At 41.3% G+C, this 18154-nt stretch overlaps 1 protein-coding gene across 1 annotated transcript in view; it reads left to right on the forward strand.

Moving 5' to 3' along the window:
* Positions 1-18154, forward strand: part of SHB (SH2 domain containing adaptor protein B) — a 362891-nt gene that overhangs the window by 132013 nt on the left and 212724 nt on the right. Inside the window, exon 2 of the mRNA XM_085636591.1 lies at positions 2841-2961. Coding sequence (XP_085492717.1) covers positions 2841-2961 — 121 coding nt within the window. The remainder of the gene's footprint in view (positions 1-2840; positions 2962-18154) is intronic.

An 18154-nucleotide genomic window follows, 5' to 3' on the forward strand; every position in this document is an offset into this window, starting at 1 on the left:
AGAGAGAGAGAATGAGAGAGAGAGAATGAGAGAGAGAGAATGAGAGAGAGAGAATGAGAGAGAGAGAATGAGAGAGAGAGAATGAGAGAGAGAGAGAGAGAGAATGAGAGAGAGAGAGAGAGAGAATGAGAGAGAGAATGAGAGAGAGAGAGAGAGAATGAGAGAGAGAGAGAGAGAGAGAGAGAGAGAGAGAATGAGAGAGAGAGAGAGAGAGAGAGAATGAGAGAGAGAGAGAGAGAGAATGAGAGAGAGAGAGAGAGAATGAGAGAGAGAGAGAGAGAGAGAGAGAATGAGAATATATATATGGTTGTACGACGCTGAATAGGGCAGAGGTCATTAAGGGGGTTGTTTTGGTATTCATTGGATTGTCCCGTATAGGGCGGGCCGAGGGCTGTCCAAGCTACACTCCGGAGGCAGCTTCCTTCAGAAGATGCTCCGAGTGGGAGATTTTCTGGCAGGCGGTTGTCCTTTCATGCCCGTGTCAACACAGACTTCTGTAGTTTTAGTCTGCGTGTCCATGAAAGCCACGTGATGATGTGTTAACGAAGACTCTGTTTCATCGAATGTGTGCAGCTGCCAATTACACACAGAGACAGCATCTCAATGTTAAGTGAAATGAATTACCTCTTCAAGTGTAAGGGCACCTTTGGTAATTAGTCAACAGGAGATGCTTACTCACCCCCAGAGGCAATCCACCACTGGGATTTTTGGCAGCCATTTGCTGTACTGCACTTGTACATTTCCCGCTTGGGTTACCATATTTTAGTTAGGGCACAGACCTTCCTATTGTAGGAATATTCCAGTAATTTTGTTTTTTTAATTGTAGGTCATCTTCCTAAACTATTGTTTAGTTGTTTGGCAACGAAATCTGCCTAGTGATTTTCTCCTGTTTTGATTTATTTTGCGTCTTCTGTGTTTTTATTGCATACCTCTGTATGGCGCACTAGTAGCCATGCTATTAAGGCTCACGTCCATTCAATATTATAATGAAATAAAAAATGTAAGACTGAAAGATGCCGACTGGGACCGTTTGACCATCATCAGTTTGGCAGCTTTCAAAGATGACACAGCTATGAACCACACATCCAATATGGTGTGTATGCTATACTGTTAAGCTGATCAGGGAATTTTAAAAAAATGATTGCTTTTTTGCAATACTTCTGATAGTTTGAGTAGCCACAAATAAATCTCCTTGCTAGAATGCAGACACTCTGGTAGCTATCGGATACGTTCTGTTATTTTCAGGACAAAAGACCCCCACCAACTCAATGGGTGGCATGCTTTATCATTGGGCCCAAACTGGCACTGGTCTTGACGGTCAAGTTGCGAGCTACTACCCTAATGTAAGGGGGGGGGCTCCTGAGGTGTTTCTGAGGTAGGGAGCAGGTTGGGTGCTATTTGACCACTTGTGGGTATTCGATAAAGGGAGAGACAGAGGAGAAATTATTTAGATTGCATGCAGTCTGAGGATGCAAAACTGTTTTTTGAGTATAAAATAGTGCTATAGTAAGTAATTTTGAAAAGCACTAGAATAGCGGTTCTTCACCTTTTGATTTCTGTGAATCCACTGAATCATTATTGGAAGCTGGGGACCCCGCTAAGCATTTTTTTATGATTTTAACTTAAATGCAAAAAAAATTCAAAAACAAGTATACACAGTGCAAATGCTGAAATATTTCAAAATGATGTTCAATTCCCGCTCAAATACAGAAAAACGTGTTAACATTTTTAATTTTGCTTCTATATTTGTCTAGACTTTATTAATTTTTAATATTATTTAATTTTGTAAAACGATTGCTGACCCCCTGAGTAGGCCTTGCAGACCCCCAGGGGTCCTCGGACCACCAGTTAAGAACCACTACACTTGACCAGGTGAACAGACTACCTCCTTACAGGTTACTGCTAAACCACTGATTCAGGTAGATCATCTAATCTGCTCGAACAAAGCGGTACAAAAGGGGGTGGTGATGGATGGAGCATCAGAACCAATCAAACACTCGCACCCAGTCAACAGATCTGGGTTTGATCCATTACCGTTCTTTAGCCCACTCTGCCACCCCAGTTCAGACATGGCCATATGCAAATCAGTCTGACCCTTTGCCTCATGGGAACAGTCCAGCCCGAACTGCCAAGCCATGCCTTCCCTGGACAGGAAACAAGCTTCCTAGACCGGTTTCTGGCATTTCAGCCATCTTCAGCCAGGCTTGCTTGAATCCAGTGGCAAAGTGAGCAAGGGACTCAACGTCTGAGCATACCCTGCCAACTTATGGCGCACAAAGCGGTACAAAAGGGGGTGGTGATGGACGGAGCATCAGAACCAATCAAACACTCACACCCAGTCAACAGATCTGGGTTTGATCCATCACTGTTCTTTAGCCCACTCTGCCACCCCAGTTCAGACATGGCCATATGCAAATCAGTCTGACCCTTTGCCTCATGGGAACAGTCCATCACCACCCCCTTTTGTACCGATTAGTTCTTCCTAAGCACTGCTATTTGGTAGATGGTAGTGGTAAAGGCCTAAGACTTTTGTGTTGACCAAGCTGAACTGACGCATCAATAAGTCTACGTCCCAAAGGAATTAATTTCATTCATTTTTAATTTTAACATGTTTTCTTGATCAGTGGCTGATTTCTAAATGAGGTGCTACATTTGTGATCTAGGCATTATACGTTATTATACAGTGGCCGAATATATGAAAAGAAACCTTGCTGTTATGTGGGTCTCTTGAAGGAGTGTTTCTCTGGATGGTGCACAGTATAATATAGATCCAGCTAGCATGTTAATCTGGACAAGGAAATCGTCCTAACAAAATATTGTCTTTTTTCACCCAATCCTAGGTTATAATAGCTGACGACTATTCTGATCCGTTTGATGCGAAGAGCGAGCTGAAGAACAAAGAGGGGAAAGGGGAAAACAACGGCTACATGGAACCATATGAAGCCCAGAAACTAATGACAGGTAACAGTCGATGTAGTGGGCCACTATTTCAATGTATTGTTGATTTAGAAACTATTGACCTTGGGCTGTTTGTACAAGGTGCCTTATGCCCTCTTTTTGCCAGTGTGTTCTTACCAGTGCACACGTAGGCTATTTACTACTTCTCTACTTTCATTATCCTCATTACAAGACGTCCAACAGTTAGAAAGTCGGAGTCTAGTCCACATTGCAAGCAGCCTCAGAATCAGAAACCGTCTAGTTGCCTGCATTTTGAAAGTTTTCTCCTTTTATCAGTACTCAAAGTGGGTGGAATCTGAGGGGCGAGATGTGTCCTTGCTTTTTGCATTTATCTATAACCGTTCCCCCAACTTTTTGTGAAAGACAGCCGTCTTGGGATGGTTAATTCTGACAGTTTAAATGAATAATCTGAAGTGTAAGTCAGAATCTGCTGTGAAACCGAGGGAGGTGCAGACAGCTAAACAAGCCTTCTTGCCAGGGTGCCTCCTTGCCTGAAAGAAATGTAAATGTGCACAAATGGTCAATCTGCAAATGTAAAGGGTGCTTGGAAGCAGGTATTGGCTTTAATTAAAAGAATCACTTGAAGCTTCTTGATGAGGCATTTATTTTTTTGAGGGGTATTGCAAGGGAGTTACCATCTGAGATGTGAACGGTGTCCTTTTAAAAGACTGTTATAAACAAATGTGTACTACATACAGTCTGGGTATTGCTAAAATCTATATGGTGGAAGCTCTTTTTATCTTAAACCCATGGAGGGGAGGTTTAATTTAAAAAAAAAAAATTAAGAAAAAAAAAGTTAGCTTGCCTTAGCCGGTCCGGTCCCGCTCTGTCTCTGCTTCTCTGCTCCTCTCCTTAACAGAAAGCAGGCAGCCTCCTGCCCCTCCCCTAAGCCAATCACAACGCTGTCATGGCAGCAATGTGATTGTTCGGGACGCCAACCAGCCAGGCATCTATGGGGAGGCCATTTTCTCCATGTAGGCTGCATGCAGCCTACATGGAGAAAAGGCAGAGTGTTTGGTCAGCCCCCTCAGCAGTGGACAAGCCACTCCTTCCCTGCCCTAGAGCAAGACCCGCCCACCCCCCAACCAAACCTTTCTGCTTTCTTGCAGTGCGAGAAGCAGAAACATAAAATGGTATTTTTAATACCATTTTATGTTTCTGCTTCTCGCACTGCAAGAAAGCAGTGGGGCGACGCTCCTCTGCCCACATGGAGGAGCCATCCCTGAAGGCGCTGGACACTGAGCTGTGTAATGGTGACGTTTCAGCGTTGGTTCGGTGAGGTTAAATAACAATATCTTTATGCTGAATTAGTATTCATGATGTAGCCGAAATGAACATCTGAATAACCAAAGGGCCCCACATCTTGATTTTCTTTGCTTTTTTTCTTCCTGGTGCTCTTATTTTCTTTGCTGGTTGATTTGTCATGGAGCCTTGCTGCATCTATTGAAGTTTGTCCTCGTGATGCAAAAGTTACAAGAACCTTCTTTTTGAAATGGAGCCAAATTGATATAATTTTGAAGCTTTATTCTTTTTAATTGTTCTGAGAATTTTTTGTCTCGTAAGCAATTTCTGTGGGTGCTTAACAAAATGGACGTTTGTGACATGCCTCTTGGCCTGGCGTAGACAGCTGACGTCCATACAAGTCCCGGCACTAGGAAGGCTTAGTGACTCAGCCCATAATGTAAATAACGATCAGCTGACACCATTCTAAACCGGTGCATTGTACTTTTAACAACTGTTGAGAAACTGCACTGGTGCGTGCGCGGCCTCTGCAACAGGAAACTATCTGTAACCTACTGTTTACACAGGCAAGCTGTCATCGGTCACAGCAGGGCAGCTGCCCTATCAATCACCAGAGATGTGCGTTTGCACTTCCTGCAGGCTTTCACGTGTGTAACGTTATACACAAATGTATTATTGGAAATCTTTCCCCTTCTTTCATGTGTGACACCTTCAGCCAGTCTTGACTTTTTTGGCACTCCGCCTTCTGGGGTTTGTTTTAAGATTTTTCTGTTTTATCGAATCCTATATGAACCTAAAATAGGCTGACTAGATTTTGAAAAAAAAACTGTACAGTTTGCAAACACAGAAGTAGGGCTACAATTCTGCTTCACATAAAAAAAATTGCCTCCTTCTGAAATACTAAGGATGTTTGACAACTTGCAGTTGAATTTAGTCAAAACAAGGGGGTACACGTCAAATGGGAGAAAATGGATAAGGATGCCTTTTTTTGCCGATTTCTTTACCAATAATCAACTCTAAATTGCTACGGTCTTATGGGCTGATGCAAATCCAACAGCTGTTACTTAAGCCCACTCCATCTTCAATACCTATAAGGCAGCTATGTAACCAAAAGTGCCACTAAGCTTAGCTCCAGTCCTAGCTGGTTCAATAATGCTTGCTCGAAAGCCCATAAGGTCATCCTGAGATAAGGCAGGAGTAGCCTTGGCCAGAAAATCATATAAAGAAGTAGTTGCCACAAGGAAGGCTGAAATAAGGGAGAAGGCCGTGGAAGATCTTTGGGTAGCAAGTACACTGAAAGACTCTAGAGCCTTTTGGCAGTTTGTTAACTCACCAAGTTTGTTGGGAAATGAACTACCCTAAGCAGATATGCCAATACCAGCTAAAAACTGGGTGGCTAATTTTTCCAAAATGTTTGGTTTGGGATTTCAGCTTACTAGTGTGCCGATGGATTCTGTAGCACCCTGTGATTTGAATGCAGCTATTGCCCTTAGTAGAACAATCAATGTGTCAGATGTTACTTTAGCTATTGAGAGCAGTCCCTTGAACAAAGCACCAGGGCTAGATAGAATCCCTGTAGACGCTTACAAATCACTACCGCATTTCTGGAAGGCACTTATTACGAATGTCATTAGAATTGTTACTGTGGAACTCTTAGTTAAAACCTGGCCGGAGGCCATTATTGTCCCCTTCCTTAAAAAGGGGGTCATGATGCATCCCCACTGTTATCGCCAGATCTCCCTGCTTGTTAGTACAGTAAAGATTTTGTGCAGGGTAATATTAGCCAAGCTGGAATGCTGGGTAGCAGAGTCCTGGGGACTTTTGGGTGTCCAGTTTGGGTTCCGTCCTGTCTTAGAAACCTTATCGCAACTCTAAATATATTCCCTATTGTCCAAAAATATTCAAAGGCAAAAAAAGGCTGTGTCCATTTTGCTTTTATGGACTTAACATGTGCTTCGATGCTATAGATCGATCTGAACTGTGGTCAATTATGACCGATTTGGGGATCGATAATGCAATAATCAATTTGTTCTGTAGGCTGCATGCAAATGCAACAGCAAAGGTCCGGTATAGCAGAGGCAGGCCTTTAACTGATGAGTTCCCCTCTCCAGCTGGGGTAGGCAAGGTTGTGTCCTGGCCCCTTTTCTTTTTCCTAATTTAAATAAATGTCCTCGAGCTACACCTGTGCATTGTGGGTAAAGATGCCAAAGCTCCCTTCAAGTCCTTCTTTTACTTTAAGCAGATGATGCAGTTCTTATAGCTTGAAGAGTCATTGGCTTCCATATTTTACTCAATGCTTTGAATAGTTTAATGGATAATTTGGGACTCGGGAAAAACCGCACTAAATCCTTTATAATGAAAAGTGGCCCAAAGATAGCCAAAACTAGGAACTGTTTTCTTGGGGGTGCACACATTTTAAATACTCCTCATTTTGCATACTTATGAGTTCCCTTTGATGTTGATGTCAATTGGAAGTTCTTGTTGAATATCAGAGCCCTTCAATTTCGAAAGGTCAATCAATGCTTTTTTTAGATTCACAAAAACCCTTGGGCACAAGCCAACAGAAGAATTGCTTTGTGTTTTTAAAAGCAAGCGCTTATCAATTGCCTCCTATGGTGTAGGTGCCTGGGCTTATGCCCACAGTAATTCTCTCCAAATAGACATTTCGACGTTTAAGAAGGCTGTTGGCTGCGCCACAATCTACTCTCGCGTTCTGTCATGAAGACGTTGACCTGTGTAACCTGGAAGACTGTTTAAAACTACATCCACTGTTTCTCTGGCACAAAAGCTGGAAAAATCCTGAGGATCACTGTGTAGATTTCTGAGGGATTGCCTGGCCCTAGATGATTTCTTGAATATCTCTTGGTTAAAGGTTATTAAACCTAGTTTTACTATGTTGGGTGTCCCAGAATATTTTTCTAGTCCTAGCTGTCTTGAGGGCATTTCATTCGATCGAGTTAAAGAAATCTTCTATGAATATGTTAAATTGGCACGTTTGGGGAATAGAATCACAAAGTTGAAAGAGTTTTGACAACCTTCCCCTGCTCGCTGGCACTCTACTTACAGATTATTCCAATAGAAAGGCATACATTTTTGTTGACTAGCTTTCGCCTTCAAGCTTTACATTTTTTGGCAGCCTTTCCAGAGCAGGGTACTTGTTTTAAAAAAAAATCACTTTCCCCTTGTCCCTGCGATGGTTTTACACAACAAATCACTAAGCACTTTATTTAATTTTGCACTCTTTACACTACATATGGAAGGCAGTTTCTTCTTTCTTTGTTACAAGCATTTGGGACTAGTTCTCATGATCAGACTTTGGGTTACCTATATGATCTGGGAAGTCCAGAAGTCCTATATGCTATGTAGAACTACATTTTAAGTGCCCTAAAGATCCGTAGCAAGTATTGATTTTAATGCTGAACTTGTTATTTATGGTTTTTAATATGGTTTCCTTTTTAACTGTAGTATTAGAATTACCATTGTGTATTTTATGTACTTCTGATGCAAACTTTTATGGCTCGACAGAGCCGAATAAAGTATTTAAACATGAACACCTACCTCTGTGTTCAGGCAACCCCCTCTGAAAACTTGAGCATAGCTAAATATTCATAAATTTGCCAGGACAGCGGGTGGAAAAAAAACTGTTCTCCTGGGCAAACCAGGGACGCCTAGTCACCCTAACATGAAAATTCCAGAATGCAAAATAGATGAAAAAGTCACAGGCCATGGCTTCTTTGCGACTCGAGGAGACTTCCAGAAATATGGAACCTCACTGCCAGGAAGATGCCCTATAGTAGCACTATAAATGCACAACATATGAAATATGGAGACAATTCTACACACACAACGGAAAGAAGTGGGTTATCATGCGCAAGTAATGTTTATGATCCGTCATTGAAAATATGGGCAAATATCATGTAATTGGTACACATTATTAATAACCACACTTTGCACTCTAGTAATAAACAAGTTAAAGTTCAAATTCCTTTTTATTAGCACAGTAAACTAACTTGAGAAAACAATGCTTGTTTATCTTACATATTCTATTTTAGAATCAGTTTACTGAAAAAAATGACTGAGGCCGTAAATACAAGGCCTAGCTATTGTGGTTTTGTCTCACTGCCGATTTAAGTCCTTATGCGCTGGATGTGGTTATATATCTATGTGTATGACCCCTGCCCATAAAAAAGACAGCATGGCATATACAATACATGTAGATCCGCCGAGTGTACACTTATATGCGCATGTATGTATTTATATAAATAGACTTGTCATGTACATACAGGAGCGGAGCCGAGTGCATTGAAAATGGGATCAGTGTTCATTTTGATTTCCTATTTTTAAAGACAGTAGAGAGTGCCCTATTTTTGTAATATGGGAGTTCTTTACTTAATAATGAGGAAAATGATTTGCTGTAACTTGTCCAGTTGTGATGGAGGCTAACAATAATATTTTGAAAATGAGTTTGCAAAATAGTTTTACCTATATGCGGTTCACAGATCATATAAAAGCAAGAACATCTGCAAACTGTATCAATAAAACCTAAATCACTTCAACTGCTTCAAAAGTTAATGTATAGTGTGCTGTTCTCACTTGCCCACTATTAAAAATATTTTATTTGCAGTCTGCTGCGCTTTGTATTACATGCATAATTATCTAAGCAAACAAAACAAGCATTGGCATAGCCAATAGGTCTCGCCTTTGGGACCTTATAAGTGTTTAGCCATGCAACAGTTGCATAACTAAATACTTATAAGGTCCCAAAAGCGAGACCTATTGGCTATGCAAAGCGGCCCTGCGGCCGCGAAAGTGAAAGTGATCGGGTCACGATCAAACAACAAAGCAGCCACGGCGCGTGCACCCGCGCACATGCACTGTAGCTCTAGGCTGGCCTGGTAGCACTTTTTGGAGCCCTCTCAATAAGTCTCGCCAGACCAGCGCATGCGCTGTGTCAGGCGAGACCTAAAAAGGAGAGGGTGAATGTCTGAAAAGTTTCAGCGCTCTGTCCATCATCTCCTTGTGTTTGCTTTGTTTGCCCCAAGTTGGCAGAGTATGCCCAGACGTGGGTCCCTTGCTCACCTAGCCTGGCTGATGAGGGGTGTTTCCACAAAATTGGTCCCAGGATGCTTGTTTCCGGTCCAGGGAAGGCTTGGCTTGGCAGTTTGGGCTGGACTGTTCCCATGAGGCACAGGGTCAAGACTGATTTGCATATGGTTGGGTCTGAACTGGGGTGGCGAAGTGAGCTAAAGAACGATGATGGATTCATCCCAGATCTGTGACTGGGGTGAGTGTCTGAAAAGTTTCAGCGCTCCGTCCATCATTTCCTTGTGTTTGCTACGCATAAATATCTCCCACAACCCAATCAGTCTGGACAAAACTCTTTGAATTTAGTCTGCAGAAAGCATATAGAACTTGTTAAAATAAGGCAATCCAATAACACCTTTTAAGTAAGGTGCATTTATATGAGTTAAAATTGTTAGTTTCCTCCTGCGACATGTTTTAGAACAGTAGATGTAGCTCTAAAACGAGTAAGCTTTCTTAGGGTCTGGCTAATAGTGAGCTTTGGCATTGTTGCTAGACGTTGCTCACATATGTGTGTGTATTTGCAATTTAAACAGCAGAGTTTATCTGGAAACAAACTCTGCGCAATGTATCAGAGAGCCTTTGTGAAATAGTTTAAGAATTAATATATCAAATGAGGTGTTATATATTTGCATTACATTTTTTCAGTTTGAGGCCAATGGAGATTGGTGTTTTGTCTGGAATCACACAACCTTTGGTTAGGTGCCAGAATTAGATAGATGCAGTGTCTCGAAAGGGTACCCCCCCATACTATCAATCTAATGGCATCTGGTCTAGAAAAACCTTTACACTGTTTCTCTAGTCGTCAATTAAATGACACCTGACGATTCAAACAATCTCCACCAACGTACACTGAAATCATCACATCCACAACATTAACCATAATCCCAAGGAAAAAAACAAGGAATTGTATTTGTCAATGGATATTTTTTCAAAAAAAATATCTTGCACTTAAAAAAACCCAAAAAGTATACATATAACATTGTCGCCCACACATATATATGTGTACAATATAAACAAATCAATTAAAGATAAACCTGTATAGACTGAAATATTACATCACATTAATATGTAGACATGTGGTAAAACCAATCGAGGTATCCTATGTAGTGCCCTGCAGTTTAGAATTTATGGGGTTGTAACCTATTTTAACCTTTCTTCTATACAGTCCAAGGTTTACTGTTAGGCGCTTTCTAGAGGTGGTCGGAGCACTTCGTCTTTATGGGAGTGATGTTGTGATTTACGTCACCAATATTACGCAAATCAATACATAATCTTTGCAATGGTAGCTCCTGGCCACACCCATAGGTGCTCCGACGCGTTTCGACCTTTGTGTTGGGCCTGGAGTGTATTTCAATGATGGTCTGGACAAGAGGGTTTGGATTAAGAAGGGGCCACGTCACAGAACGGGTTTACACAAACAAGCAACTGCGCAGCACCTCTTTCCTGCTCTGTGGGAAGACAGCTGAGCTTTGAAAACAGGTGATGCCTCCTCGGAGCTTACCAGACTAGCTGTATAACTAAGCCAAATACTGCCCCATTCACAAACCCAATCCAAAACCAGCATTGCTGGAGCCTTTTTTCTTCACATTATTTATCCCGACCTTGGTCGAATTACAACCATGAAAGACAATGACGTTCACACATCACTAGAAGAGAGAATCATGTTCTTATTGAAGCGATCAGGTCCATCATTGTTTGAATGTGACTCCTCTTAATCAATCAAGTGGTATTTATAGAGCGTGGCTTGTCACCCGAGAGGGTATCCAGACACTTGCTGCAGGTATCAGTCACAGGGCCAGGTACTGAGTCCTTTCCTGAAGTGCGTCAGCGAGGGTGCAGTGCAGTGTTGAGGTGGAGGGGGGAGGTTGTTCCAGGCTTTTGCAGTGGAAAGTGCGTGGCCTCTGGAGCAGCAGCGGCGTTTGTGATGTGTCACTCTGAGGGTGAGGTGAGTGGAGATTCCTGGGAGGTCGGTGGAAATGCGGGCAGTGTTTCAAGTAGGTGGGTCGTTGGTTCTGGAGGACTTTGTATGCGTGGGTATGGTGCTTGCAAAGGCATCTGTGGAAGCAGGCTGAAGAGATGGCAGTGACCGGACGTTTCATGGAGAGTTTGCTGTCGAGAATGATGCCGAAGTTGGGGGCTTGTTCTTTCGGTGTGGGGTTGGGGTCTGAGCCACGATGAGCACCAGGAGTTGTTCCAGAGGGCGGTGTGTCTGCTGAAGATCAGAACTTCCGTTTTGTCCGTGTTGAGCTTCAGGCAGTTGTTTTTCTTCCAGGCTGAGACGCTCTTCATACTGTTGTGGAAGTTGGTCTTTGTCGATGTAGTGTCTGCTAAAAGCGAGAGGACAAGCTGTGTCATCGGCACAGGAGATGATGTTGATGTCATGTGATCTGACACCCTTGCTCATGGGAGATTGTATGTTAACACATTGCCTACTATTACATCATGTCTGGGGATAGGGGAGACATGCTGATCTCCTTTCGTCCCCCTTTTTGTTAAGTTATGTTAACTCTAGTTTTAATTAAAACTTACCCATAACCTACTGAATGTCACTTACCTTGGATGATATAACGGAAGGCGACGTGAAGAGGATATACCCTTAGTTGGTAAACCAGTTCTGCATATCCTTGTACGGTCCCAATCCGGAGCTCAATTGAGCCTTTGCTGACACTTGGCACCAGTCTCTTAAGCTTCAAGAGATGGGACTTCTGCTGCAGGTAATTGGCCTAGTTCCTTACGAGGCTCTGCCATTTTTCAGTTTGACAGCTCGGTTTCTGCAGAAGTCTAACATGGATATCTCATCATGCAGCGGGCATGTATTTATTAAAAGCTACCTGAATTATATGTCTGTTAGCACATTATGCGGTATGATGTGAAGGAGAATATTCCCCTAGCACAATTTGTTGCGTCCCAAATCTGTCTGGCTAATGATATTCTTAATTGGCTAGGTTGCTGCTAATCAATTAACCTAATAAAATAAACTGGTGACATTTTGCCTCACTTCTCTTCGTTCCTGGGATGCTCAATCTAGTCCTTTACTTGAACACTTAAAAATGTCAATCAGTACATAATTGGCTCAGAGAAATTAAACTTGGTGTGAATTAAGCATTTCCATTTTTAAAAATGAATCCGTGTTTCTGTCCACCAGTATTTCTTCTGCCCAGGAGAGGTTTGCAGACAGTGTACAAAAAGCAGTGTTGACGTCTACACGAGTGGGAATCCTCCTTAGATTTCCAGCCGTAGTCCTCTTCCTCTAGAAGTCTTCCAGGGGAATGTGTGCACTGCAGATTGTTCATCAGGGTAAGGAAAACTGCAAAAAAATATGAATTCACCCAGTTTACACTTTCTCTTTTTTTTGTAGCACTAACAAGGGTGTGTCAACCAACTGGGATTAGGGAATGTACCTACGCCTCTCACTCCCAAGCAACAGATCCAGATTTTGTGAATCGGAGTCTACCTGCGCACTTTTTTGCACACCTACATAAAGTTTACATAAACTAACATTTCTGTGACTCAAATCCTAATCATATAATTCAATGGGACTGTTCTCAAATAATTCCCTTTTGCAAGGAAAATCAATGGGTAGCTTGTGCAGTAGAACTTCACTGAAGGCATCACTGTTTTGTTTTAGATGTTGTTGACCTGTAATTTTACCCAGTAAATCTTCTTGATTTTTATTTTGCATAATGTTACTCAACTTCTGTAAAAAAAGGTGCCAACATGAATCCTGGTATCACATTTTAATGATTTATGTCGACGAGCACAGTCTGTTCCCCATTTTTAGGTCCAGCCAGGGCAGCGCATGCGCTGCTCTGTGAGCCATGCTGTATTGGAGTATGTACTTAAAGCCCCGCCCACTCTCCACCCATATTTGTCATTGGCTTGTGTGCTTGTCCTTCATAAATGCTGGCTTCTGATTTTTTATTAGGCTTGTTAGTCCCTCCTTATTACTGCCTTGTCGTCATTTGTAACCTCCCATGAGGACTGGCCTTTTTACTTTGGTTGTCACGCGTTACGTCTTCTTTAGTCTGTATGCACTATTTTCTTTAATGAGTTTCTCTTACTTCAGGAGGGTCTCTCATGCACAGTTGTGACCACCGGTTTGTTTATTTAACTTGTAGCAAACTGGGAGCTCCTCAGGGGCCATGGGAGACAGAAGGGGGCAACTCAGCGATGCTTTCAAGCATTTGGAATGCAATAGGTCTTGCATTTGCGAGGGTTTAAGCTATTGGCATTGTAAATGACAACTTCTATTTATGTTTTAAAAACCAAAACATAAATAAAAGGCCGTGTCATTTACAAATCCAACTGCCCAAACTCGCGTAAATGTGAGACCTATTGCATTGCAGATGCTTCTTTTGTTACTGTAGTCAACTTTGTCGCTTTGTTTCATTTTGTGATTTGGACAGGAATGTCCCTTTTATTGAGTTGTATAGAACCACAGGTACTTTGTTTCATGAACTTCCCATTTTCTGTAAACTTCAGATCCGGACAGATTTAGGCAGGCCGTCTTATAGAGACTCTTAGCTCAGAAATCAATGATGCATCGTAAGCATGGTAACAAATTATTGCTTTTGCTAACTCTCATTTACTCCTCTAACCTCACTGGCCTCTTTACAATTAAACAACTAAGTCAAATTCATTTACCACAGAGGCAGTGATCCTCTGATGAATTGTTCTCTGCCGATGAGAGAGGTGGACATTAGGATGTCCAAACTCCACGTTAGCTGTTCAATGAGGTCCATTAATTGACAGCCAACTCACAGGTTTAGAAATCAGATTTAGATATACCACTCTCAAGACCATACTATAGAAATAAAAAATAGCAACATGAAGTCCCAACCTACTAAAGAAGTTAAAATGAGTAAGGATGATACAAACCAATAGCTCTGCAATTGCCCCACACAACAGGAGAAGTACCTCTTGGTGTTCTGTCAGAGCTCGCTGATTCTTCCTACAGCGCATCTAAATCTTGAATCACAGTCATATGGAAGAATCAACAAGACTCAATAGTAGACTTATACAGAAGTTGAGTAATTTGGTTATTGTATTAGAGATTCAAAATTCATCATAACCAACATTTGCTTAAGAAGTTCACAAATATTACAGCTTTCATAACAGTGCCAAGCATTTAAGCAGGCATTCAAATCCGCAGTAGCCACATAGGTACAGGATCCTACCACCAAATAGTCTGGAGGAGAGTTTGTTGTCTAACATTTCAGATTCTAAGAGGATGAGAAGGGTTCAGTAAGAGTCCATTAAGGACGAGTTCATTAGCATAACCAGAAATAAAGAAATGGAAAGGGTTCAGCAAAGAAGGCTCAGTCAGTGTGCTATCGACTGTAGCATACATCAGGCAGTCCAAAGTTAGTACTAAGAGCTAAAAAATCGAACACCATAGCATCTGGGTCTCAAATGGGTAAAATCAGAATAGCAGTCATCAAATGGCAAACATCAATGGTGTCTGCGTTGCCCCTCCATTAGGGTTTCTTCTTTTATAAGTTCTTTGATAAAGTTCTGTGGCTTGGCATCATACCACCATTGTTACGTCATCACATGGCTATGGTCACATCATGTCACCTAATATGGTTGAAACAACGAGTTTGCTACCCATTCTAATCATGGGGAAACAAAACTTTGCGAGTCCACGCAGCCCTAACATTGGTAGAGAACAAATACAAAGTTGCAGCTAGTCATAGCTAAAATTCTATTCCCATAGGAATGTTGGGGGATAGAAATGTACAGTCAAACAAGTTACATTGCACTTGCAAAGAATGATCCATTGTATTAAATCAAGGGAAAAGGTCAAAACTAGACAAAAGGCTTCTTGAAAAAGTCCTTTAAGTTAGCATTGCATGTGTAAATTAAATAAGATTTAACTTTACTTCAAATATAATGAAGTTAAATCAACTCAAATAAAGAATGTATAACTTTCACAAAATAATAATACGCAGAAATAACTAAAGTTAGAAATATCCTACCACCCCAACTTTTCACGTTACTCATATAAATGCACTTCTTTCAAAAAACATATTTTTATTATCGTTTGAAGGTTTTCATAAACTTATGCCTCTAATACCTTTCTATAAAGTATCAAGGTTGTACTTCATTGCTTACATATTGTGTCCACATTAGTAAAAAGCATCAAACACTAGGCCACTTTACTTAGCAAAACACTTAATTAATATGGCTTAATAAGCTACATGTGCAGAAGTAAAACATTAGTACAACTTTGTGTATTAATATTACCGTATGTGAGTTTTCTTCATTTCACATTTTATACCACTCTTTTACGGTGCTTCCACTACACTTGTCTCTGTTTCATGTATCACTGTATCCATTGTGTGCAGCGTGTACTTTCAGCCTTTCGTTTTCTGTATGTATAAATGTGTTGTGTATTATTATTTTAAAATCTCATTGGATCAGTAATTTGCCAGGGATCTGCACAATCGGGTTCTCTGCAAGTGTGGAAATAAAGTGAGAGCCTCCTGAGAGAAAATAAATTATTTCTAAAAGCCACTGCTGTACTTTGAAATCCTGATTTCTGTGTAAACCTACATCTATCAAAAATTCAATTATACAAAACAGATTTTGCCCCAGTGGGTGCAGTGCTTCCTTTCCACCCACTGGGGCAGGATGGGCATATGTTCCAGGATTCCTTCTGAAAAGGATTTTATGTCCGCAGGTAGAGCTTGAGCTCTTTTGTGATACTCCTTGCCAGTGGGTGGGTTTTGAGGATGGCATGGCTTGTTTTGGACAATCGCCCTACTGCAATGTAATATTCAGTTTTCCAAACAATGTCAGTTCAAATTTTGATCAACATTAGGGAATTGAAAAAGCAACCTATGGTAAATGTTGGCTCTGAATCTTAAGGAGTCAATTGTGTTTTCTTTGTACAGCCGGGAAGATGGCAGTACTTTGAGGGGTGAATTGTTTTGATTTGAAAAATGATGCTATTCACAGATCTTACTTTGTCTCCACAGAATCTGATTACTCCCTTTTCTGAAAGGAACCCAGTTAGTACCTCTTAAAATGAGGGAACATGCTGTAGACGTTACGGTAATTGAATGTTGCAGACTATTTACAAACCTCCTCCCCCCAACTCCACAAACTGGTAATTTCTGTTTCAGTGAAATTATTCTGCTTCTTTTATGACATATTTGATTGTAGATTTCATTCACAGCTACAGCAAGAAATATGAAATCTCCCAAAGGAGATGTATTCATGTGCTGAATTTGGGAATGTGGCGTTCTTTAAACTTCATTTAGAAAGAATGTCTCTAGATTTAACTATGGATTGTTGTATTTGAATTTATATCTGTAGAATACAAGAAGTCTTAGTTCAAGATCATGTTGAAGCTTGAATGCTGTGCATTAAAATATTAGTTATTCCACAGGTCATGGTGAATGGTGCATATACAAGCAAACCTCCTTGAGTTGTTTGTTGCGTCTATCCACAGGCTTTGCAAGGCTTAAGCGTGTTCCCTGACTTTGAAATGGAGGGCTTTGTATGCAGTGGAACTACAAAGTACCAGAGGGCACTCGCTTCGCAACTCCTTGGCGGAAGAATTATATATATATATATATCACCACACGTTTCTCCACTTTGCCGGGGCCACCGACTCTGCAGGGCAGGCTCTGAAACAGGAATGGAGGATCCAGTAAACATCAACACGAAAAATGAAGAGCCCACAGCTATGACATCCTCTCTTGCGGACACTTTATTGGGTCTGTGCATGGCAGCTACACTCTTAAACCTTACGCGTATCGGCGCGCATGCGCCTTGTTCACAGGTGAGTATCGTACTGTCCCAGTGGTCTTGTGGCTCAATAACCACCATACCCAGAATGCACCACTGTTCAGTATCGCGGAAAATCCTCTGTATTTGCACGATGCAATCGGGTTATAATATTTCAAGCTTAGTGCTCTTGGCTGCCACACACTGAATTGTTTGCTCAAGAAGAAAGAACACAGTCTGACGGAAAGAGGAAGCACCTCCTTCGTCTCCCTTTCTCTTAGCCATCACCAAATCACTTCGGAAATCCATTAGGCTGGTGAGGTATCGAGCAAACAATTCAGTGTGTGGCAGCCAAGAGCACTAAGCTTGAAATATTATAACCCGATTGCATCGTGCAAATACAGAGGATTTTCCACGATACTGAACAGTGGTGCATTCTGGGTATGGTGGTTATTGAGCCACAAGACCACTGGGACATTACGATACTCACCTGTGAACAAGGCGCATGCGCGCCGAAACGCCTAAGGTTTAAGAGTGTAGCTGCCATGCACAGACGCAATAAAGTGTCCGCAAGAGAGGATGTCATAGCTGTGGGCTCTTCATTATATATATATATATATATATATATATATATATATATATATATATATATATATATATATATATATATATATATACTTTTTTTTTTTCAAATGAAGCACAAGGGAGCTTTTCCTTTCCTTTCATGCAGTATAAGCCATGTACAATGGAAGGAAAATATTAATTTCATGTATGAATGCATTCCAGAGCTTGCCACCAATGTTTGATTTGGCATTGCTCAGTGCAATGGACAGAAAAAAAGTCATTTGGGTGTGATGAACAGTGGGGTCGAACAATTTAGTAGATTTTGCACTCCTCTTTTGAGAGTTGAATGGTCTTTAGTTAAATGAGTTATAGTCCTCTGATTTCCCCCTTGCTCTAGAATTTATGATAAAGCTACGTTTGTTTCTGAGTTCCGATGCTCCTCTAGTGATTGAAGAAGGTAGGATCTTTTGTAGCTCATTAAGCTTGGACTTTACCAGTTCCAGCAGGTCAGTCCGTGGCTTGATGAGAGCAACACCTAATCAATAAAGTAGTCAAAGTCATGGCAAAGGCG

Source organism: Triturus cristatus, chromosome 2_1 (genome assembly GCF_964204655.1).
Source record: "Triturus cristatus chromosome 2_1, aTriCri1.1, whole genome shotgun sequence".
Lineage (NCBI taxonomy): Eukaryota > Metazoa > Chordata > Amphibia > Caudata > Salamandridae > Triturus > Triturus cristatus.